This window comes from Haemorhous mexicanus, chromosome 2 (assembly GCF_027477595.1).
Source record: "Haemorhous mexicanus isolate bHaeMex1 chromosome 2, bHaeMex1.pri, whole genome shotgun sequence".
In the NCBI taxonomy this organism is placed as follows: Eukaryota; Metazoa; Chordata; class Aves; order Passeriformes; family Fringillidae; genus Haemorhous; species Haemorhous mexicanus.
In genome coordinates, this window is record NC_082342.1 from 7,795,358 (window position 1) to 7,821,495 (window position 26,138).

General features: G+C 37.1%; 1 protein-coding gene across 2 annotated transcripts in view; it reads left to right on the plus strand.

Moving 5' to 3' along the window:
• The window catches only part of GBE1 (1,4-alpha-glucan branching enzyme 1), a 133,434-nt gene that overhangs the window by 2,350 nt on the left and 104,946 nt on the right, over window positions 1-26,138 (plus strand). For both annotated transcript variants that reach the window (XM_059872662.1, XM_059872672.1), the window contains exon 2: window positions 25,776-25,945. In XM_059872662.1, the coding sequence (XP_059728645.1) occupies window positions 25,776-25,945 (170 nt within the window). The remainder of the gene's footprint in view (window positions 1-25,775; window positions 25,946-26,138) is intronic.

Here is a 26,138-nt window from a genome sequence, read left to right on the forward strand (position 1 = left end):
AATTGTGATTCTGTCTGTATTTAATGACTTTGGGCGTGTTTTGTCAAGAGTGCCCAGGAGAAAGGAGTTTTGCAGCCTAATTGCTGTATGTGAAGAGCTAGTTCTTTAGGGTCTCCAGTATATGGGATTTGCTTACTTTATGCCCAGTTCCTTTGCTGAGGGAGGTGGTGAACAGCCCTGCACAACTGTGTGCACTGTGTCAGAAATCCTTAGCAGTGTGGAACTATGTGATCTTTGTTCCAGGCTGAAGGATCCTGATGCAGTTAGCTGGTGGTTGTATGACCCGTGGCTGTGGTATGGGACTTGTTAAATAACTCAGTGGATCTGGTTTTTTACACCATGGTGGTGCAAGAAAAGGCTGTGATGAAGCTGCCAGGAATATGTGCTGTTAAGCAAACCTGTGTGTTAAGAGTTGATTGTTTGTCAGCTGCTTGCCATGGCCTCATCATAGGTAGGACAGAAGGACTAAATTAGCAATTAATTTAGTTTTGTAGAGTAGGAAAACTGGGTAGAAATGATTGCTACTCAACTGCTGAGCCAGTGACAATCTGTTCATTATTCTTTCTGTTACTGTTGACTGATTTTCTCTAACTTTGCTCTGGATACCTCTGCCCACTGACATTTTTATTTTGGCACTTGAATAGTTTAGACAGAAAAAGTACATGTAGTCTCTCAGTTCAGATGGTCGAGTTTTTTCCTGATAAAGGGAATGGCAGGCAGATTTGATGCCTGGCAGCCTGTAGCACTAGAAGTATTTTACTTACTTGGATTAGGAAGCTTTGGGAAAAAATAGAACTGAAAGAGACTTTATCAAATACAATACACACGGATGCATTTCCTGTAGTAGTCTGAATCTCTTCTTAGAGTTTGCAATGATATTGACCTTACTTAATACTAAACCAAATCATCATGGAGTCATGAAATTTTACAGCTTATAGTTATCATAATGTGTATTGTCTAAAGATAAAAATTGGGGCTTTTGACAGAGGATTAAGGATGCTTGAGAAACAAAGCTTTTAAACATTTGTTGGTGGACATCCTTAGATTATGCCTTGTTCAGTAAGATGTGAAACAGTCCTCCCTTTGTGAGGCTCAGTAAAAGTTCATCTGTAGAAGTGATGAGAAATAAAAGACTTGGGGTTTAATCTTGCCAGTGACATCAGCAAGTTGCTGAGTTGCCCTTTGGGCTTCAGTCTATCTGCTCCCTTATCTGTGGCAGGGTATTAGCATGGCCAGGTGATTGTTAGTAGAGAACTTTGTAACTATGTATCCATGACTGTCAGAGGCTGCACAGGTGACTTGGTTATTCTCACACTCAAAGACCGACCATTTCTGCTGTTGGATTGGGTCTCTGAGAGTGTATTTCCTCAGCCTCCTTGGCAGCCTCTCCCTGTGTTTGGCTACCCAAATTGTGGAAATTTTTTCTTTTTTAATACTTGATGCCACCTTGTTGCTTCTGGTCTGCTTTCCCTGTTTCCCTTGGAGTGCAGCCTACCTCATTATTTTCTTTATGTACTCTCAGCTACCTGTACATGTAGACAGCTAAAAACTGAGTGGATATGAGCAGCCTATTCCTTCTCAAGTTAGCTTTTGCACATCTGTTCTGAGGAAACCCACCTCTCAGCCCTTACCTGTGTGCCATAGGCAGGCAGACCAGAAAACAAAAAGTTGTCTTCTGTAGAGGCTGTAGTGTGTTCCTGCTCATCTATGCCTTGAGCAAGTGCCAGCCTCTCTTGCTGGGGATCACACCTGCCTCTCCTGCCCTGTGCTGTGCTCCTTCACCCACAGGATGGTGACCAGGTATGCACAGTGGTGTAGCTAATACTGTGATCTTTATGCATTCTTTTGTTTTTCGTTTCATTTGGAGGGAGTGGTTTGCTGAAGGACAGACAGGCTTTAGTCACATTAGACTGGATTCTTCAGTGTAATATGATTATCCTGATTCACCTTGAGAATTGCCAGATCCATGATGAAATGAATCATGATGTTGCCTCAAGTTCTGAAAATGTTCCTCTTGCTTTCAAGGACAGTCTCCTTTAACCTCTTGCAAAGTGTAACTTTGTGCTTTTGACAAATGACTGTTTTTCCTCTCTTTCATAAAGCCTCGAGAAATGCTGAATGAGTGCTTTGATAGGAACAAAGGGTTTCTCTAGGGAGGTAATGCCTAAAATGTGATGGCAGGACCTTGTAATGCCCTAAGCATGGAGGATGGACTGACATAGTTAAATGAGTGACTAGGAAGAAAGACTTCTGGTCACATTCCCTTTTCAATACTTTTTCATTCCTGGGCATGTTGCAAATGGTATTCATGGGAAAAATAGAAATCTGCAATTTTCATTTTTTTCTTTTGATGAATGCCTGAATCTGATCCTGAGTCAAGGAAGGAGTATCTTCTTTGGGATGAAGAGAAATTAGTGTCTGTATAGTGAACTGCTCAACCTTGACCAAAAGATACATTATTCGCATCTCTAAATAAGAATTTGCTTAAAAAAAGCAAACAAAAAAAAAAAAATCCCCAAGTGATAGTGTTTGTGTAGGGTATTGCTGTGCTACATTGTTTGACCATCTGTGATATGTTTGCCCACAAGTATTTTGTTAAGTCTCAAGCGTTATTTAGACTAAAGACTTGGTGTAATTTAGGATGTATTTTTAGTCTTTTACCTCTTAGAGCATAATTGGTTCAATTAAAACCATTAATGCCTGTGGTGTAATTGCATTTTATGGAATTAGAAACTAGGGTTAGAAACTGCTGCCTGTTAGAATTTTCTGCTATAGCAATGTGCATGGCTTATTATATTTTACCAGACCATGCAGCTGCCTCTATAACCTACTGATTACATAGCCATTGCTGAAAGCTTTTTTTGAATAGTTCAGTTTATAGAATAAATAAGAAAACTGATACCAATGCATAGCTTTTGATTTGTCTTCAAAAAATATTAGTTTGTTGAGCTAGATAAAATGCTGCTGAAGGTGCTTGGCTATATGAATGGGAGGGAGGAGTTCCATACCTTCTGTTCTGGTCGAGCTGGGAGCATGTACTCAGTGGCTTTTGTAGCAGTATCAGTTACCAAGATGTCCTGTCACTTGGCTCATAGCTTTCTCATAGTGTTCTGGGGTCCCCCCATTCTTACAAATGGGAAATACTCACCATTCTTCCTTTATCTCCCATTTTGTATCTAGTAAATGTCAGTTTAATGCTGCTTTCTGGTTCTTTTTTAATTGTTTTTGAAGAGGAACAGTGGGGGCTACCTGACTGAGGTATTGAAAAGTAAGAGGTGTCAAGTGCATGTGATAGGACTGAGTAGGAAGGCAGCTGTTGGGGTCTAACAAGTTTGGGAATGGCAGTTGAAGGGTGACTAAGCTAGAATCCTATTTTTAGATGAAGATGGAAAGGGGAGAAGGACTGGAGTATGATCTGTCACAGAATAAATACAACTATTACATATCATGAGGAAAACTGGATTTTCCTTTTCCATTTTGTCTCATACAGACTGTTGTATTGGGTGGGCAGAACTAAATATTCATGAAAAAACATGTCATATATGGCTGCATTTTTGTTGGTTTTAGTGGCATCCCATAAGTTGAGTAGACTTCAGTTGATTCTAGAACTCTGCCAATTTAATGGAATATATCCTTCTGTATTTTTGTAGTCTCTAGCTCATGTGCATTTGGATTGCTAACCATGACAAGCATAGTTGACTATCTCACTGATGACCTTAATTTTTAAGTGTCTGAGGAAGTACTTACCTGGGCCAATGTACATCTAGCATATGTGTGTCTGGTGTAGCCCTCAGCAAAAGATTCAGGTTGGAATTGTGTTAATAGCTACCAGATTTATAAAAAGGCAGGGAAATATATAGGTATTGCATTTTGTTAGCAGACCAGTTGCCTCTGTATTAAAATTAAAACTTGGTGTTCTCTAAAAAAATTGAGGCCCCCTCAGCTCTGTTATGCAGTGTTAGCTTATCTGAGCATGTTGGATCGACTCTGACAATTTGCCTGGAATTCTTGAATAACTTATTATGTGACCAGGAATCTGATTACTGTTTCACTGTAATAGTGAGGAAAAGCTTTGTCTTGTTGCATACTTTAAATTCAGGTATTTATGCATGTTTCTTCACTACTTCAAAGATGTAAAGAAGGCATTTTTATGGAGGACTGTCTTAAACTGACGTCCTGTCTCATGAAGATACTTTTCTTCCCCTGTTCAATTTCCATATTTATGTGTAGACACTTCTCTTTCAGGCTTCCTGTTACCTTTTATTTACTCCCAGTATATAATACTAGCTGTTCCTTCATTTTCTGCCTTCCACAAAAGATAGCTCCTTTTGGCTTGTTCAATGTCAGAGATCTAAAACCTCTCACTCAGGCTCCATTTGCTTTGTACTTTCTGAAACTTTGTTTCATACAGTTATTCATCAGGTTAAAAAGAAAATTATGTCTTCAGGCAAAGCGTCTAGTGCAACAAGATCAGGTCTTTGTATTTAAAATGTTAAAAACATAAGTTTTCTTTGGAAAAAGAATATTCAGCAAAAAAAAAGTGTCTACCTAGAATACGGCTGCCTCTTCCCCGAGTATCTGGCAGTTTGATTTTCTTACAGCACCTCATGTTAAGAAGCTGAAGGCCAGTTGTTAGACATGAGTCCTGTTGATTCTACAAAGAATACGCCTCCAAGATGCTGCTCTTGGAAGCACCTAATTAGTGAATATTATCTGGGCATTATTTGAAATTAAAGTTTAGTATAGGCTCTTGGTAAAATACATGTCTGAAGACCTGCCAAAGGACCCAGTTCAATTAGTTCTATTATGAGAACATGTTTAAAAAGATTTTCCATGAATCCAGGAAATTCTAAGGCTAAACTTTTATTCTCTTGGTATTCTTAACAAAAAACCCTTACTGACAGTTTTAGTCATTCAGCTGTGATTCCATTGACTGGTATTTCCTGCAGGTAGAGGTAGCTCAAATGCTTTCTGTTAGACATCCTCCTTTTCTCTTTGAAGCTGTTGTTCAGGTATAGGATACTTTGCTTCTTTTGCATCCTTGCTGTCCTGGTGTGTTGCTTTGACTCTGTCAGTGCTTAGCATGTCTGCCCTTGTGCTTAGTGATGGAGAGGGAAAATGTTTTCAAAGTGGATCATGAAGTTCTGGTAACGGTGGGCCTACATTCTCCAGAGAAGGAATGCCACTGCTAAAAGGTTATGCCAGATTCAGAAAGATGTAGCCTAGATGTACAAAAGGAGTAATGCTCAGTCAGACAAAATTAACTGAGATGTGTTAGTTTCCATAATTCATGGAATAGAAAATATGAGTTTCAGCTCTTGTTGCCTGAACTGGTGTTGTGTTCGTTGAGTGTATTTGTGTTTCACAGTCTCTGAAGGGAGGTTGAGATCTGGATTCTGTCACTTAAAAGTGATTCAGGTACAATATGCCAAAATAAGGATCCTTTCTTTTATGGTAGGTATAGAAATGTGGAGGAATTCTGCTGAAGTATTGCATTAGGAGAGTATGGGCTTCAAGTTTATTAGTATTTCTTTAATTTCTTCCACTCAAAACCAAACCGTAACTTTTCAGTCAAGAAAAGCTTCAAGAAGTGTGGGTAAGTTGGCATATGTAAAGAAGCTACATGGATCTTGAAGGGTGCTTGCTAATTTGTGTGATTGTAAGATAATTACTCCTCTATTTCTGGGCAGTGGTTACAGTGTGATCTTCATTTGCTCTCATCCTACTCTTTAAGAGGGAGCTGCTTGAGAAGGTTCTTTAGGAGACATTGCCTTGGGACAAGTGAAAAATAAACTTAGTGCTGATCATAGGTGTAGTTAATAGGTAGGGAGTTTATGACAGTTAGTTTGGGGACTTTTTTTTTGACAAAGCAGTATATTAGATAGTGGCTAAACTGTGCCAGCTGTGTGTGGGTCAGACTTCTGGCTTGAGGGCACTCTTTTTCCTAATGTGTCCCTGAGAGGCAGGCTATATTTATGTACCTCCAGGCATTCCCAATAGTCACATGTGAATGCATTGTCATCATCAGATCCAAGTTTTTGGTTGTGTAAGCATTTGATAAGATGATTGAGATGAAAGGCAGGAGGGCCAGGGGGAATTGTCTGAAAGACTCTTATTAAAATCATGCTGAGTTACTGTGTGTTGTAAATGAAAGCATGCTGCACTACCACAACTGTTTGGAAATTGCCCATCTAGAATGTATTCACTGCATGAACATAAGAGTCAGCAGCTCATTTTAGCAGCTTTAGGCTTTAGGGGGCATCCTGATTGTACTGTACCTGCTATCCCAGCAAAAAAAAAAAAAAAAAAAAAAAGAAAAAAAAAGAGCTTCATAAAGTCTGTCTTATGTGTCAGGCTTAAGCAAGTTAACCAAGTTATCATTGTTATTTGACACCTACTAATAGTTAACAGATTAATAGGTATATAGGTATAATTGTTTGATACCTACCTATTGTAGGCTATATCCCCAGTATAAATGTTCCTGGTATGAAAGGGATTGGTAAACTGTGAGGTCATGGATGCTTTCCAGTCTAAGAAAAAGAATTCCATTTCCATCATAGCAAATTATGACTCTTTGATCACTTTCAGCAAGGTTTAATTTGACTCAAATAAACACTTCTTCATTGAAAATGCTATTCCTTTAGGAAATTATTGAAGCTTTATAGAAATATGGAGTTTGGAATACTGCTTTGGTTGCCAGCTTTTTTGAGGAAATTTGGGCAGCATGTAAATACTTGCACAATAGGTTTATATTGTTACACAAACAGTAGTGCTGACTCCATAGAAGCATTTGTGACACAGCAGATGTGATGGTTTGAGACGGGAGCTGGTACAGGGGTTCTCCAGAACTTAAAACTAAAATATACCTTTTTGAGAACTAGAAATTAGAGAACAATCTTATACTTGGTACATCAGTGTAAGACTTAAGGCAAATAAATACTTTGTGTTAGTTCTCAAATCCTTTCTCAGCCTGTATTTTGATGGTACTTGTCATCTTGTGTTATCTCCTGTGTCCCACCCTTCTGCAGTTGTCCTCCCTCCCTGAAAACCTTAGACATCCCTAAGAGAAATACAGAAGGAATGAGTTAAAATCCCTCCTTGGTAGGGAAGGAAGGAGCAGAGCTGAAAAAAGACAAGCTTTACAACTTCAGGGGCTGTTTAGACTACAGCTTCTTTTGAGAATGTTAAGGCAGTGGAGGGCAAGGTAAAGCTTCTGCACGCTGAATGAGCCAAGTAATTTAAATCTACTGTCTGAACAACCAAATACTGTCTCTTCAGTTGATGTGAACTCCCAAGCTTTAAGTTAATCTTTGGAAAGCTCATGGATCATCATATCTTTCAAGATTAATAAATGGATATTGTTTTTAATAAAATATTTCACTTCTGGGAAGTACATGTCTAGTTCTGCCAATGGCATGGCCTCTCTGAACATGTGTGTGAGGTTTTTTCCCAGTTAAACATAGTCTGTTGGAAAAGGAAAAGGTTTTTCATTTCCCTTTCAGTAGGGCAAGACTGTATGTTTTTTTTTTTATTGTCACTTAAAGAGAAGGTTATTTAGAAAAATACATCCTAAAAAAAAAAAAAGTCACTGTCAGGATATCATTAAATCTTTCATCTTGCAAATAATGTGGTGGCTGTACTATCTTCTTCCTTTGGTCCAGCCTTTATGAGGTTTAAATAACTGTACCAATTTGCTCATGTTCTTTTTACTTTGGGTGCTCTTTGTGCTTCTGTTTTTCTTCAGCTATTGGCTACTTTCTTGGTGCTGGTTATCAATTGTTTTGAGCTACAACAGGTGCTTTTGGCTTACTGCACAGCAGTAGCATGAGTAGAAAAATAATCTCCTCATTGGCAAGCCCCAAAGTGGTGGGAGAGAGGCTGCAGCAAAGCGTAGCATTTGGGTTACACACTTGGGTCTGTGTCCATTGTCTAAGCAGCTTTTCCCCTTCTTGGAGAAAGAAAATGCAAGGAGGTGTTGCTGCCTGCTTTGTCAGGCAGTGAGGGGGAAAGTCTAAAGTGATAAAGGGATTAAAAAGGTCAGTTGAGGCAGGAGCTTGGTACTGGTAAGAGTATCAGAAAGGTCTGTGTTTTAACTCTTTCCTCCCTGCCCTGGCTCCCCATGTAACCTCCAAACACAAACCTCCACTGCTAAAAATGGGGAGGAATTGGATCCCAAAAGATATGTTTAGTCTGTGCAAAATTCAAGGTAGTTGTAGCTTAGCTTTTAGTGATGTAAAGCTTATTTTGAGTGTGAATGTTAGTTTTTCTTTTGTTTGCTGTACAGCCTTTTATGTACTTTCACTAAAGACAGTAAAAATATCTTTATTAATTGCACTTTATATGTGTAATGCATAAGTTTATATAGACACTGCTTTTTTTGAGGAGTTTTAGCTGGTCTGTGTGTTATTTCAGACTCTAGAGTTCATTGGCAAGTTTAGCTATGGGCTATAGAATTCATGACTTAATATGTGGCTTATTTGTTACAAAATTTCTACTAAGAGTTCCTTAATGCCTGATTTTATAAACATCCGAAAGGTTTTTTCAAAATATTGCTGCTTTGTTTTAATCCTATTTACAACAAATGGAAAGTATTTAAGGGAAAAAAATCAGGCTTGTAACAGTTTCTTCTTTAAATAGCAGATTACTATTAAAAATCTGCTTGCTATTGCAGTGTAATTTGAATGTGATTACAGTGATTAGTTCTTTCAGACAAAAATTTATAAATAAGAAGTGTTAGCATTTAGAGAGATTTGCCAAACTTCTTTGCATTTTCTTTGTTTCATCAAAAATTTTGGGTAGAAGAGCTTTTTCTGTTTGTTACTTGTCCTAAAATAAATAAGAGTATGAGTTCATAAATCAGATTATTTGCTACTTCACTTGAACACTGTAAATTCATGTACTTAAAAACACTTCAAAGCTGAAGACTGTCTCTTCATATCCCTCCTGTGCCCTCAGTTTTAGATGCCACAGTTGATGTGTATGTAGGTGAATGGAGAACTTTCCTCAAAAATTCAAACCCTTAATAACTGGCATGGTTTTTCCTTTTTTTACTCTTTTTGGGTCATAATGTCAGTGTCTAACCAAGTAATGTATGAAATGTATGTAGTTTTCCTGTGGCTGTGGTAGAGGATGATTGAAAAGCTGAAGTTTGCAGGAGGCAAGACCTGGGGGAGGTTAGAGAAGTTTGCTGCCAGACTTGATATTGCCATGTACTGATACTATGTGGGCATGTTTAGGTTGGCTACTTGCATATAAATTCCACCCCTTTATCCTCAAAATTTGCCATGCAGTGAATGCTGATTTACAGCATGAGCTGGTTTTCCTCTGACTTGGAGGTATTTTGTTCCAGAGATAGGTGTGAGCATGTTTTAGGACTGAAGATTGCGCATAAGCTAGTTTAAAATTCACTTTGTCCTGAATGTTCACGTTCAGGCAGTGACTGCTACTCAGGTGAACTTTCAAACTACTCAAGCTTTAAGAACAGCTCCAAACAGAGCACATGTCATCAGTTCCTTTTCTGCAAGGCTCCCTGTGCAGTGGGTTTCAACAGATTTCATGGATCTATTGCTTAAACTTAAACCAATTCTGTTAACTTTTTCCACTGGATAGTAAAAATATAAGGTTCCTAAATGACAATGAAAGACAGTCTATAAATCTGGTTGTTCAAAATAAGGCTTTTTCTTCTGAGGAAAGCAATCTCCTGCTTTTTCCATGAACTGATAATAGGATGAAAAGGTGTTCATAGTACAGAAGTTAACTTAGTCCTTTACACCTTTTAATTGGTAGAAAGTGTCTGTGGGTTCCAAATGAGTAAAATTAATACACTCAGCTTGTGTTTGGAGATGTGTGGATTTCAGCTACAGCTTGTGAATTTGGGAAGGACAGGAAAAGCTTTACTATCAAGATTAGGTGGGTAAATTCAACTAATGATCCTTCTCACTTGAAATTTTAGTAAATTTGGATTGAAATAGGGCTTGGATGTCAACTATTTTAGTGCAGCCAGTAAAGCAGGAATGTTGTTACTGCTCAGTAACAATGACTGGATTAAAGTGTCTTTGCATTGTGAATAGGATCTCTTCTGGACCATGAAGTTATGGCCTGAGTATTACAAGATAACAAACGATGTCTTTGAGTGTGACTATCGGGCATTCTCTGTTTTGGCCAAGCAATTTGGCTTTTTGCTTAGCAGTAAGTAGTATAAACAAGGACATAAACTGACTTTCTTCTACAGCAGAAGCAAATACTTCATCTGAGATGGGGGCCTTTGAGTTGCAGAACAAGAAGTAAGGCATGACCTTTCCTAATACCATAAATAACATATTGCCATCAAAGTAGACATCAGACTAAGCTTTCAGCAGCAGTCAAGGTTGACTTGAGTGATTTCCAGCTTAAAATGGAGGTAGCTGTAAGTGGCAATTATATCCATTAAGTGTCATTGTAGACCACTTTGACCATAATGATTTCTGACAGAAACAGCTCTCAAACCTTACAGATGCAGGAAATGCCAAATCTGATTCTTCTCCAGCTATCTCACAGAACAGCTTGTTTGTCCTTATTCGGTGGAGATCAGAACAGTTCGCTGCAAACACAGTACCTGTCATTACTGTTTTCAATTTAAAGTGTTTCCTCAAAAACAGGTAGTGAGTTCTGGCATGGAGGTTGGATAATAATTGCACTCCTTGACAGGGAAACCAAAAGAGGGAGTTACTGAAGTAGGAAGTCCAGAGAAAGTAGAAAATGTCCACAAAAAGGCATTGCCAATATAGTGTACAACACTGACACAGTTTATGGTGTAAGAGCATGCTTTTCACAGTACAAATTATTGCTGGTGTCCAGTCCAGCCCTGTTTAAAACTGAACGATGAATGCCTTCATCTAATGGCATACCCACTGAGGACTTTTGCAGCCAGAAGGACATAGCTCACCACTAGTGTTTGCTAATACATTGGCAAGCATTTCTCATGTAAACCTGGTTTTAGAGTAACAGTTTTCACTGTTGGAAGGGTCAGAGACAGCTCCTGGGTGCACTTGCATAATTCCTTTAGATGGTGCTGGGGCTGACTACACTGAAGTAGGAGGTCTGACACCATGTTTGTGCAACTTGTGGACTTTACCAAGAGGTAACAGATTGAACTTCAGATATTTGACTCCACTGATTACTGTGGGTTATCAGTTTCAAAGGCTGCTCTGGGTATTGTTGACTCTTGTCAGCAGCCTCTGTATGTAATTGCTTGTTTAAATAACTGTAAAAATGCCACTGAGATTTCTCCACAGATAGGTTTTTATTAAATGCTTCATGACATTTGTCTAATACAAGCCATGTTTAGTCTGTGTGAAGGAAAGCAATGTGATAGTTGTAAACTGTGGTGGTTTTTGTATTTATTTTTTGACTTTTTTTTCAAAACTAAGGTTTGTCTGTCCAATCTTTGCTTGTTCAAAAGAACAGATGTGCTAAGTGTGTCAATATTTTTTTGTATGTGTGCTATTCTCTTATTCTGTTTCTGAAGTTTATCTTGGTTCTCTTTCCTAGGCAGTGTGGATTGCCTGCCAGGAACTGTAAGAAATTCAGGGATTTGTCAGAAGGGAGAAGGCTTTTAGCCTCTGGAACCTTTTCTGGCATTCATTCTATCAATATTACTCCATGATAGGTGTCAGAGAACATGCTGCTTACAGTCATGTCTGTTACAATGTTGTTAAATACAGACAGTGCTTAGGTATTGTTGAGTTGAACATGCATATGTTTTATCCTTTGGTTTTCCATGAATTGCTATAGTGATGAGGACTAGTTGAGAAAAATTTGCAGGAGAATAAAGACCAGAAGCAGATTGTGCTGTGTTTTGGTATTGAAGGATATTTTTTTGTTTGTTTGTTTGGTTTTTGTTAACATTACTCCTGGTATTTTCAGTGGGTGTTGCTACTTAGAGCAGCGTAAAGCAGATCTGTATCAGAGAAAGAATAGTATAAAACCTTAACATTTCTAAATGAACTTTTTTACCACCTTTTTGGAGAGTTTGGAAGCTGACACTTGCTTCTTCCTAGCACAGAGAAACATAATTTTGATCTGATGGCTCCAAACCCTAGCTTTGATGCTTCTGATCATGCAAAAGCATAAGTGATGAATAGAATAAGGATAAGGTGTTTTTTGTTTTTTTTTTTTTCCAGCACCATATTTCTTGTGGCAAGGGAACTAACAGAAAAGTAGGCATAAGCAGTAATTTGTGGCTGTTTTTTAAAATGTTTCATACTTTGCAGTGGTGTATTCCCATAAAATTTTTCAGACGTATGGGTACTTTTATTTTAAAAAGAAGGTTTTGTTGGTTTTTGTTTTTTTTTTTTTTCTTATATCTATCTGCAGTAGATTAGCTTTCTGAATCTATTTTGCTGAAGTTTTTGATTCTCAAATGTCAATGTAAAGTATCCATCCTTTGCAGCTTGTAAATTACTTTTCTGGCTTTCTAAAACTTTGTACAGAGTAGGCTGACCATGACTGAGGTTGCATGAACAGCTCTGTTGGAGAAGATAGGAAGAAGCTGAAAAGTGCTGGTTGAGAGTTCTCTGGGTCTTGCTGTGCTTCATCAAGGTGGTGTTCCTGCTGTGGTTTACTTTCCCATTTAGAGTACAAGAGGCATTGTAAAAAACCTCAAAATTCAGTGGGATATGAGCTTTTACCTAGTAAAAATCCAATAGCCTGTAAGATGCAAAGAGGCATCTAGAAAACAGTAGAGATTGGCGGTTCTGTTGTGCATGTGCTTTGGCAGTGAATGCATAATTTCTTAGGCTAAAAGCTTTGGCTTAAGATTTTCTTTTTTCCTGCTGTTTCTATTGATACTCTTTCATCAAATGATCCACTTGTGAATTATGAAAGAAACCATGAGGAAATTGACGCACAGAGAAAATTGTGGTCTTGACAGATGGACTCAGGAAAGGTTCCTTTGTGATGTGGAGTAAAATGGGGAGGTTTTACAGTGATGGATCTTGTCAAATACAGATTACATGTATGACCTTAATTAAATGACAGAGCTATTTGTTAAACAGTATTTGAATTGTATATATCCCCAGGAAACAAGCTAGTGTGTTACAGCTGCAGTGTAGGATGTCAGATTACAAGTTTAGTGTTTCAAAACTCATATTGCCTTGGAAGCCTGAATAGGTGGTAACATGATGAAGATAAAATATTAGGATACTGTTCCACATACTACCATAACATTCTAATATACTTTGCTGTTTCAACCATTCATAATATAGCCAAGGCAAACTTGGGAGCAAAAGCAAAAGAAAATAGGAAATGCAAATTTGCAGACAAGCTCTAAAGGTTGTCATGAAAGCTTGGGTTACATCTCTTTCAGAAAGTGTCCAGACTCTGCTGTGTTCTGTTTTCCAGCTATGAAGAGAAAGTATATGGTGTGGGAGTTGTCTGGGCAGGGTTTTTAAATAATTGTTAGGGTGGTCATAAGATAACTGGAGCAAACAGGTTGTAATTGCAACCTGTAGTGTTGCTTTTCACGATGGTTATTGCAGTGACATGGTAATTGCAGATCACATGAAATCTCAATAACTTTTGTGGTGGATTATTGCTTCTGCCTGCTTGTTCCTTTGTGCTCTGCTGTGATAGCTGACAAGGGAGATGGCCGAATGCAGGGAGTTTAAATAATTGCATCATTGTATCATGTGTCTACATGAGCAAGATGGTTATCAACCTTCAGGTGAAATAATGCTGTATTTCAGTATGAGTCTTGACTAATTTTTTGTGTTCTGATATCCTGGTTAAATATCTCTAAGAAAATTTCATTAGTAGATGGAACTGCGTAAGTGCTTTTTGTTAAATTTTTGGAAATACAGATAACTGTCAAATCTTAAAGAAATAGCTTCTGCATTATTCATGATGCAATTCGTATTGGATATGATTGTGTCAGTACTCCAGGGAATGCTGTATATTATGGGAAATGTTGTACCCTACCAAAATGCAGCCAAACAAAAATCATATCATCATACATTACTGACACTGCACAGCCCTTGTAATTATTGCAAAGGTATCTTGAATTCAAGTATTATGAAAGGGTGAAATATACCGACTGTGTGTTTTCAGATCTTAAAAAATACTTACATCACAACTTCCGTGCTGCTTACACTAATTACCTTTCCTGCTTTTACCTGCCATGAGAGCCATTTCTTTGTATGCCTTTGTGTTCTTTTTACACAGGGAGCAATCTGGAGTAAATATCATGGGTGTGCAAACAGCACTTCATGGTCTTTGAGAAGTTTGGGATTCTGAGGCTGATAACACAAATCTCTGTTTTGAAAAAATATATAGCAGTTGTGTTACTTTACAAGGTAGTGGAGGGAGTTCCGTCCAGAGCATTAATTACAAAAGAAAGAAATATGTTTTACAAAGATAGAAATTTGATTGTCAAATACCTTTTTACTTGGTAATAATCTAGAACAAGTTTATTTTTGTTTTGTTTTTATTTTATTGTACCTGTGATGTCTGATGTATCTGTGTTATAAACATCCAGAATAAAAGTACTTGTGAAACAAAATCTGTTTGAATCTGTCATTGTTATAACATATATTTTATATTCAATTGGAATATGCTGCATACTATTGAAACTCTTCAGGAGAACTCATGAACACTTACAGGTGACCTCAGGGTTGAGGGAGTAGAGGATCTTGTAAATTTGTGTGGAGCTGATGGCATGGGATCATACAGCTCAAAAAAAAAAGGAGATTAAAAGTGCAAACAAAAAATTGTGGCAGCATTTGTTGTTCAGTCTTCAAAATTGTAAATGAAATGGGATTATTTGGCTACTCAACTCTGTTCAAGGTGTGTTATTAATGGATTTGATGGGGGGCACACATTTGATGGGAGTGACTTTTTGGGAGTGGAGTTTTGTGTTCTTTTTTTTCTTTTTTTTCTTTTTTTTTTTCTATTTTTTTCCTTTATTTTTTCCCTTTCTGAATCTCTCTCAACTGTGCAAGGAGTGAGCATTTTCTGAAACTCTAGCATTTAGCAAAGTTTGAAGTTCACTGAATGGTCTTAGAATAGCTGTCCTTGATGCAAGTTAAACTTACTATTAAATTTATTTTTGTTTCTGGGAGAACAAACAAAATCGAAATCAATAATTAAGTAGGCTGAGATAGGGGGATGAATGCAATAGAAACTAACTGCTGCTTTCCCATCACCCTCCCATCAAAACCAAACCAAAACCCAACCAACCAGCAATAAAAAACCCCCCACAAAACCCTTTGGCAGCTAGTTGCTACTAGGAATTTATTCTCAAAGGAAAAGTGGAGCGTGCCTGACACTGAAATTTGGTCTAGAAAGAGCTACCTGATTTAGTTTTTAAGATTCAGTTTCTAAGTTTGTTTGTTTTAGTAGAAGGTTACCATATCATGTTTATTGTCATTCATGTTTGCTGGCATGTGCCTCTGCCAAAATACATACTTTGAAAGTGCTTATCTGTTTTGCCCAATAATTTCATATGTAAATAATGAGCTAATTCAAGAAAAGCTTTTCCCTTCAAGATTCCTTAAATATTTAAAATTCTGCTGTAAACTTTACTGTCTTGATGTGCCTTGAGTTATTAAGAGATTTGAGTGTTGCATAGTAATGAAGTACTAGTTAATACTCTCCCCTGTATTTTGTTTGCAATTTTCTTTAGTAATATCAATTCAAAACTTGAATCATAAGCTTTCTAATGTTGTGACACATAAGTCACATTGTAGAAAAGACTCACATGCTTTGAGGCTGCAAAGTAAATGATGTCTAAAATTATTAGGCTCTCCCTAACATCCAGTATAGCTGCAATCCCATCAGAAGGAAGGTTTCTTGGAAGTTATGCCATATGTACTTAGGATCTTAAATTATGTGGAAGGGGCTATGTGGGGTGAATCCAACAGCTGCTGGGCAGTGTTTTTTCTGCAGTTACATGCTTACAAGATTTAGGTGATGCAGCAAGTCATACTGTTTTAGTCAGATTAGAGATTATGTCAAAGAGATACAGTACCTTAGTTTCACAAGAATAGCCAGACTGTGTAAAATCTGAAGTGTCCTGTTTTTGATAAAGGTTAAAATTTTCAGTATAGCAACTTGAAAAATCTGATGTTTGCTTTTTTTTTTTTTTTTGGCTAATACAAACTTGTTAAGGGCTAGTATTTCTTACCTCAGTATTCATTCTAACTGAAGTCTGGAATAAACAGTGTTTAGACTGCACTTTGAAAATGCTTGGCCATGAATGTCACAAACTATTCCTGGCAGCCCTTAACAACAATACTTGCTTTTAGCTTGCTTGGCTCCTGTGGGAATGGACTTGATTGCCTGGGACTAGTTACAGACATTTCTCAAGTATACAAGTTCTAATTATACTTCTAGTAAATTATGAAGACTTGGCACTGTATAAATGTTTGCGTGCTTGGCTTCCCTTGTTCATCCTGTCTGCAGTGAAAGCAGTTAAGAATTAAATTTAGAAAAGTTTGTGCTGTGAAGCCACTGTGGTGCCTCTGCTCAGGAGACTGGAGCTGGTGTGATAATGCTATTCCTCCCCCCCTCCCCAAATATCTCAGATCTTATTTCCCAGTCACTAGAGGTGACTTTTCCTCCCTTAAAGTGATCTTCTCAAAAGGCTGCTTTTCCCAGGCATTATAGGAAACCCAGCAAGGAGAGCAGACGTGCTGGGGGAGTTGAATGTGTGGTCTGTGTGAACAGCCCCTACAGCTCCTGAGCCTGCAGAGACAGCAATCCCCTGCTCAAACCAGTGATGGCTGATCAAAGCTGGCATAGTGGTCAGTTATAAAAGCAATAGTCCTTCCTTCTCATTCCATGTTTAATACTTGTTTTTCTAGCTATGGTGCTGTGTTAAAAACCTCATGCAGGCTTTTCTCTCCTGGAGTTCTGTGAAGTTTTGTTTGTTACAATAAAATACAGAGGTAAATGAAAAGTGGATGATGACAAACAGTTAAAGGCCAGAAAGAAACCTACAATGGCAGGATATTTGTGTGCATGAGTATACCAATCGGGAGGGAGTATATTGGGAGTATATGTTTGTGCAGGACAAAAGAAAACAAATCATGTCTTTTAGATGATGCATGAGTACATGCACATTCTAAAGCTAATAGAATGTGGGGGTTATTTAATTAGGTGGAATACTGTAGGTTTATGGAAAAGAAAATTGTTATAGGAAGAACAGTTTGGAAAGGCAGTAAAGGAGCCTGATATTGATATAGTTTTTCTTTTCTCAAACCATCTTTTTGACAGTCTTTTAAGATGGTTGTCCATTTAAATCTGCTTCAAGTTTGCCAAAAAAACAATCCTTGTAGTGAGGGGAGGTTGTGTTTGTTTGGTATTTATCAAGGATGAGAATTTTTAAGTTTCTAACATATCTTTCAAATAGTGACCTATCCAATAGTTTAAATATACAAGCTGTTGATCGTTATATCTATATAAAGTCATTATATCATGACTTTATTTTGAAGTTCTGGAGCATATTTTTAAGGGAGGTGAAACATGACTTGTGGAAATGAGCAATGAAGCAGTAGCTAGAGCAGCTGGGCAGTTTTCTGTCAGGGAATTCAAATAACAATTCTTACTCCATTGTGTTTCTGCCAAAGTGGGGTGAGTGGCAAAGGTAGTGAGGAATATTTGGTGTTTTATTTCAAATAAATCAGCAGTTCTGACTTTTGATTTAAAAGGGTTTTTTTTCTGTTTGGTAGACAAATAAAGCCTTCCTCTTGAATTTCTTGTGAATTTATTTAGAAAGGTAAGTCCTTAGGCTTGTGTTGAGCTTCATTTATTGCAGTTCATGTTACTTACAGCTTTTCAATATGGAAGTCAAACTGATGCAGCAGACTTGAAATCCAAGTTTGAAAGAAACCCGTGTCTTCTTATGTTTGCTGCTGTGGCAAACTAATAAAAAACCCAAACCTACAATATACAAACCAGCTTTAAAACAGGATTAAAAGGTTATTGAAGTCTATTATTTTGTCACTGTGCAGGGTTTTAGAACCTGTAGGAGGTGTGTGAGCTGGTTCTCACTGCACAAATAAATGCTTTAGAAGTGGTGCCATCTGGTGCTTCCAGGTTACTTAAGTCCTGCAAGAGTTAATAACACTTGACTGTCAAGAAGAGAATTACAAATTATTTTTACAAAAATTCTGGTATTTCCCTGAAGTGTCTTGTACAGAAACTTTACTTTGATTCGAGTAGTGGTGCTGTAGTGTTGTAGTAGTGCTGTAGTAATCCCTGACTCTTTCCCCCAAACTGGACCTTGATTTCTGTTAACACAAAGGGGGTGTGTTAGCAACAGCTAGCAGTGGAATCAAATGGGAATTGATAAGCTGTTGTTTGCAGCTTCATTAAAATGAATTCTGGGAAATAAAACATCTGAGTTCTTTCTAGATTAAGATGCTTTTAAGCATTTATTTATATGATGAGTAGAAACAGTTTTGAATGTTCTACTGATAAATACATGCTTAGAAGAGGAACAATAAGCTCCTTTTAGCATGAGGAGAAAATCTAATCTTTGGTTTCTAGTTGAATAGTACTGAATAGCAAGAAGAACTTGTGAATTTATAATAAAAGGCATTAGTAAACCAAATGATTTTTTGACTCAGTTGTCTTCATATTACAAACAAATTAATAAGTATACTGTTCCTATAGGTTATCTGTGAATGTGATTAATGTTCAGTGTTACATTTCTTAGTGTATTTCAGCAATATGGAAACCTGAATGTTTAGCAAGAACACAATTTCAAATTAAAGCAATAAATCAGAGTTAGTGAAGTAAGGTGTGCAGTGTTCCCCACTCCTCGACAGCCACTGAGAGCAGTGTCTTGTCCCACTACTTTTGGCAGCAAGAGCCTCTTTATCAGCCACTGTCGTTCCAGTCACGCTTGTGTTCACGTCTTTGCTACATGCTCTGCTGATTACCTTGGAAAAGGGCAATGCTGTAACTGTTAAACTGACCTTTCAGTTTATTTTCTCTTGTGTAATATGAAACATGAGCTAACGCAGCCCCAGTCTACTGATTTCAAGAAAATCTGTTTCTGTGCTTCTGCAGCTTTCTGCTCAGATGTGATGGGGTTTCTCTGTAGTTACATTAATTCCAGAAACTCCATCAACTTCAGATATCATCACAACAGTGAAGCAAATTAATATAGCTAAAAGAGGGGCTTTAGTGTACAACTTATGCATAATAAAGACTACTTAGCAGAGGAATAGTGGGACAATGACTATGAAATGAAGAAATCCTATACCTAAATAAATGAAGTATGCTGCTGGTTAATTTGTCTCCTTACATTCAGAGAAAAAATATGTAGAACTCTCATTATTTTGTAATTGCTGTCTTATTTAGACTGTGTCCTTGTGATAGGGAAGCTGTCTTGAGTGCTTTGGCAGATACAGAATATACATACCTGTGCCATTCCAGAAGGTTGTAACACAGTTTAGTATTTTAAGGTTTGGGGGTTTGCTTGTGGGTTTTTTTTGTTTTTAATTATTCTTAGGTTTTTTTTTTACTTTGTTCCTTGAGGAACGTGTGGTTTAGTTGTTTAATTTTTTTAAACTACTGTATACCTTTTATTCCATTAGAGGGTTAAAGTAAGTGGCTTTCTTGTAGGAAGTGTTGATACATGCACAGCTCTTTCTTCTTTTCTCCTGCAGTGGATGTCTCTAAGTAGTTTGCTGGGCTTCTGATGGAAAGAAAATGCCTCTTGGTTCTTCTAAACACTAGTAATTTGTTACACTTAACCTGTGAGGTGCATCCATGTGTTTCTAATAAACTGAAGTGAGAGATGAACAGGAGTGTGTATAAAAGAGCCTCTAAATATTGGCCAGGGTGAGGTGGGTGGGAGGGGAATTTTTTTAAGATTGGGATTGGTTTAGATAAGCCAGTGGAGCAATTGTTAGTAATTGATTGCATTAAGTTTGCATTTGGTACATCTTGTAATATCTCCTGTATTTGGTTCTGAATTGAGAACTGTGTGTCCATTCTGATGCTGATGGCAAAAAAGTTACAGCTGTCAAGTGCTGCTAAAGCCACTAAGTTACCTAAAATGTTGAAGCAGGGAAGATGGCTCCTGGTCAGCAACAAATAATCTTCTTGCTAAAATACTGTGAAATGATATTATATCCATATTAGACCTCACAGCTTGCAGGTCTTTACACCTCTGCTAGAAATTGCTGGTAGGATGTCAAGGAAATCTGTAGTTTCCCTTTTTCTGCCCATTTTTTGTAGTGCTTCTACATACTAGACTTTTTGTTAGGGCTTGACTTGCATGTCATTGTACTTTAATTTATTTTGCAAGGAGGTGATGCTGAATCAGATGCTTTGTCGTGTGTTGATGGCTTTCAACTGAGTAAGTGATTATGTATTATTCATCCTAAGCAAATATTTCTTAATTTTTGATGCTGCATGTAGTTTGAGATATGAACTACATTAGTCTTCTATGCATAAATTCTTTACCTCAGATTCTGAAATCCTGAAACAAACAAAGAGAATTGGAAGCTCTTCATTTTCTGCCAAGTAGAGAAAATTTGGAAAAGTGATTTTTCAAGCTTTTGCCTTTCCTGCTCACTCTTATGAGTTCTCTGCTGGATGCTCTTCTAGTAAAAAAAGCACATTTTTGGTAGGAATTACAAGATAAATGATTTAGCTGTGTAAGTTCCTTATTGGAATAACTATATCCTCAATTTATTTGGGAACTATTGATTTTATTACTCCTGAAAGGAACTTAATGCCATTGGCCAACCTGCAGAATCCTTAGTTTTCAGCTAAAAGTGTGTTTTAAATTGCTTCTGATGTTGGAGAGAGGCAAATTGCTTTGTAGCGAACAATTTCATGGATGGAGCAATTAGAACATTTGGGGAATTCAGATGTAGCTATGGGGAAACTTCTTAAGATCATGATTTCAGAATCATGTAACAACTTTACTTTTAACCTGCAGAAAAGCAAAATTAAGTGGTCATCTCCTGGACCTTTATAATCATCCATGGCTATCTTGTACTTCTAAAGCTTTTCTCAGAATTGTTCTAACACTTCAAAGGCTGCGTGATTTGCATGTTGTTGATGTTCCTTAATCAATTTAAATGTATATTAAAAACAATTTCCTGAATGGGACACAACTTGCTTGTAGAAAGTGCAAGTCAAGCAACTACAACTATAAAATTGGTAAAAGTTAAAAATGCAGTAAATCTGTTGTTCTCAAATAGTCATACATACCCTAGATTTACTGTGCCTTCACATCTTCCTATTTTCCTGAAGTGTGGTTACTCTGTGTAATACTCTGAATAGCCAAATGAAAAGTGCATGACAGAGGGTGGAGAAAAGAATGAAGTAAAACCCAAGGCTCTTGTTGTGGTATATTTTCACTATTGACAAGTGAAATTGAAGAAGCTGCCCGCAGGAATTTGCTTGTATTGCATCATTCTACTTCAGAGCTGTCTGGTGCCTTTAATTTGCTGGGCTGCAGAAATTTTACTTTAGGAAGAGCTTTATCTCTCCTACTTTGGTCTTCCTTCAATCCAGTGCTTTCTAACCAGTTGAATGATGAGAGATTGAGGGAATAACTGGCTACAGACTAAAGGAAAAGATGAGAATCGTGGCCTCACTAATCTGAGCAGGGAGTCTGCACTGGCTTTGGTGTCAGTGAAAGTCTTTGTAACTGCATCTTCAAAGTGATTGCAGCAATATTAGAAAGAGGCAATTTGTGAGCAACCTCATAAAACTATGGACTATGGTCCATGACACTGACATTAATTTAAATGTTTGTACTTGCTGGAAAATGGAGGATCTGTTACAGAGAGTACCTCGCTCGTATTTTCTTTCATTTCCTGTTCCCTTTGGTATCTGCTGAATTGGGCTTTCCATATGGATACCAGATACCATTATCAAAGTCTCTCCTACTTGCTTTCATCTTTTGAATAAATTAGCATTAATGCTGGCCAATACTGTAGAAATAAACTATGACCAAAAAGCTGATGTGGACAAAAATCTGAAAGATGAATAGCTACTAAAACCAGCATCATAAGCAGAAGAGCAGCTAAAATAATTTCAGTGCTGTTGCCATAGGTCTTACAGTAAGATGACTGTTCTATAACCTGCAATAACAACAGCTTTGTAAAAAACCACGAGAATGGGCATAAAAATGTCTTGAAGTTTTGCAGTAATCTTGGCGTTCAGCACCAGCCTCTTTAAATGAGAGTATCTTGTATACTGCCAAGGCCTTTTTGGTTATATTAGTTTCTGTTTAGATTCCTGTGATGCCTGGGAAACTAAAGCTAATCTGGTTAAATTTAAAAGTTTAAAATACTACAATGCCTCTCTGTTATTTTATGAGGTGGCCAGTTCCTCTTCTGCTTGGAAGAATAAAGTTGTGAAAGCTTTATGTGGAGCTCTAACTCAGTGCTTTGACTTACAATCAGACTGTTAAATAATCTGCCAAAAATCTTATTTCAATAAAGCAGTTTTCTTTGGGGAGGAAGGAGAAGCTTAGCTTTATTTTTCTTATACTTCATATTGAGGCTAACCATTTTAACATACCTGAGACTTTTTTAATGGGTTCAATAGTTGTATTACCTCAGTGGTTATAGGACCTGCAGAACCAGGGTGTTTGTATATCAAAGTTACAAAATAAATAGAACATTGTTTTTTGGTGTAAGGCTGTATAGTTTAGTTTAAACTGAGAACTCTTTACTTCTACTGCATAAGTTTTAGTTGTATAGGTATCCATAAGACAAAATATTTAGGGTGTTTCAGTGATGAAGTGTGAGGAGTAACTGCTCACCCGACATGTCAATTCTCGAAGTGGTTGTTGATGTGATATTGTCTTTGTTCTCACTTGGAAGGCTATTTTTTGGCAACATATTTGTTTACTGGATAGCCATTATAGTAATTCATGTTTGATGTTTTAATCCTGCTTCTATGGAAAGTCAGCCAATTCCTACACTTCTATTGTAAGGCATCAAAGCTACATATAAAGCATGGGATTTAAAGCAATGCTGTGTTACAAATTATGACTGTAACAATAGGAAAGACTGTTGTGACTGTTTCAGGTGATGTTTACGATTACCAGTGCTTCACACTGAAATAGTGATGGGGAGGGCAAAAATGTTGGTGTAAAAGCATTTGGTAACAGTGTAATACTTTGTTTCAGTCTGTGTGCTCTTTGTTCTTGGGCTAATACTAAGACTGAAATCTTTTCAATAAGTCTGAAGACAACAATTTCATTATTTCAGTTTTAAGAAACATTGATCTATTAACAGAGGCTAAATGAATGAATAAGGGACTTGAAAACTTTCTTTTGCCTAAAAAATTCCAGGATCCAGGAGTACACCATAAGCAGCCCCCCTTCTGCTGCTTGCACTTGTCAGATTTGTGTTGCTGCATCTGTAGTAAAGGACTTCACATGGAACTTCTTTAGGTTACTTCAGATGCTGTGTTCAGAAGTTCTGTGGATCTTTTTGTTGCTCATTTTAAGTTTATTTTGTCCTGAAAATAATGGTTGTACTTTTCAAGTCATAGTTGGGTACAGTGTTTACCTTGTAATCCTTACCAGTGTCAACGTTAACACTCAAATTACAAAATCTTAATGGACATTGCACTCTCTGAGAACTTGAAAAGTATGAAGGCAGAAGTCAGTCTTTTGTTGTGACTTCCAGCTCTAGATGCTGAGGTTGACTGTTCCCATGTCCAGAATGTTGAGATCCTCACTTACAAAATGCATTCAGAGTCTGTCATATAAGTCTATATATGCATAGCTGAACATGACATAACTTTCAGTGTTGAAGAGATCACAAAATGTAGTCTTAATCAGGTGTTTATCTCTGGTTTTAAGGCTTGTGTGCTATTAGTGAACAAGGTGGAAGCAATACATGTGACAGGCATCAATTTTTAAACAGCTTTTGTATGGCAGAGAACAGGGATTTGCAGATTACACTTCAAATATGCTTCTTATTATATATTTTTCCGTTAACCAATTAAATATATATATATACACACATACACAAAACATATATCTATATGCATATAACTATACTTCTTGCATCATACAGTATTTTAAGGAATGACTTAAATTTCTAAGCTATAGTGGTTGTTTTATTTTTTTCCCCCAAGGAGAACCCTTCAAAAAGAGAGTAAATTGATTTTACCAGATGATATATGTTGAAATTCTGAGGGTACTTGTGACTTCCTCTGTGTTTCTCTATTTAAGCTTTATATAAATCTTTGTGATTGCCGCTGTTTAAAATGTAAGTTGATCAACTGAATTTGTATATGTATATAATACACTTATAGTTGGAAATCTGACAAAATATTTTCCCTCAAGGACATAAATTAAATTGATTTGCAGAGCAGTAGTAGTTAGTAATGCACTTTTGAGGATTATACCCATGAGCAAATTTTAAAGGAATAATGCAGGTGGATGGGCAAAAATAGTTATGAGTGTATTTGCTACAGTGTATCCTGCAGGCATTTTCAAATCTTTCTCCCTTTAAAGATGATCATCAGTCTTAATAATAAAATAATAAAAACTCACGGGGAGATTAACCTTAATAGTAGTCATAGTACTCTAAATTAGTACAGGTAATGCTGTTTACCTTAACTAGTAATTAGGCATTTTAATCCTCTGCTTTGAACTAATTAAGAGCCAAAAAAATCAAAACTTTGCAACAAATCAGAGTTCTAAGTCCTGACACTGCAAGCAGACTTTTTTCTTTCAGCAACAAGGTGCTATTCCATAGTGCTGGTTTAGTGTTTCTATTTCCTATTGCAAACCATAGGAAGTGTAATAAGGCCAACGAGTTTGCTTTTGCTGGGGTTCTCACTGGTTTTTATACACTTCAGAAGATTCTTTACCATTTATGAAAAAACAAACACATTTCTAATTTACTTCAGGAGTGACTTACTGAAAACAAACAACAAAAAAACTGTACAGGTAGCAATAATTAAGTGCTCAACTGCAGCTTTTAGCTGTGCTTCTGTACAAAGTAGCTCATAATTTAGGGGTCAGAGTTGACTATCTTGTTTATATTGTACCCCTGGTGTTACCATCAATTCCAGGAACTTACTTGGAGAAAACACAGCAAAATATGTCAAAAAACTCTAAGCTGCTACAGGCAAAGTTTTATGCTAGAGGTTTAGGGCATTTAAATTCCTACTGGTGTAAATAGGGTATGGTCCAAATAATTACTTTTTGAAGCTGTAATTTTTTCTCAATTGTTGCAGTATCAGGGACTGACTGCAAAGTCTTGCTGATTGTCTCTGTAAAGAGGTTGCCTAATGAGCCTTTTTCTGCAAGGACCAGATGGGTTTGTCCATGCTGACATGCTGTCCTGCAAACTTTTCAATGGCCTGAGATTGTCTGTCTATTAAAACTGGCTGTGAGAGATGTGGCAGGCCTATCCAGCTCTCACTAGGAGGCTTGTGTCTGATATTAATAAGATGGAAGGAAAAGTGCTAGCCTGTTCAGAGTGTGAAGTTCTCCTGTTGTGTTGTAATACTGGGATTTCTTGGCTGTCAGTCAGGAATTGTAGTTTTAGAATGAAAGTGCAAAATGTTCCTGTAAAGTAGAGAAAGCACTGACAAACACGAAGATGGCAATTTTAGACTGTGTAACAACCATGGAAAAATTGCATGGTTTGTATTAGATTTTTTTTTCCTATTACAGTAGAGAGCAGTGAATCTCATGCTAGTGTGTTTAATTTTTTTTTCCTTAGGTTTTTTACTAGTTAATGTAAGAGAGATGCTTGCTAATCTTTCTAAAAAATGTTCTCTGTTTTCCTTGCAAGGTATTCTCTGTTTTATAACCACCTGAAGAACATTGAGGAAAGTGAAGGTGGCCTTGATAAATTTACCAAAAGTTACAAAACCTTTGGAGTGAACCAACTTGCAGATGGTGGAATATACTGCAAAGAGTGGGCACCAGGAGCACAAGCAGTGTTTCTTGCAGGTGACTTCAGTAAGTATTCTTAGGAAAATTTCTTCTCCCCTGCACAATGTTTTACATCAATATTCTCTTCTTTTAAAGAAAATTTTGTCACAATGGTGAAATTCTGATAGTAAAAAATGTGTGTCAGGGCTTAAATGAGTAATATTTTCCTCTATGTTGCAGCAGCTTATGAAGATGTGTTTCTGTTGCATGGTCAGTGTTA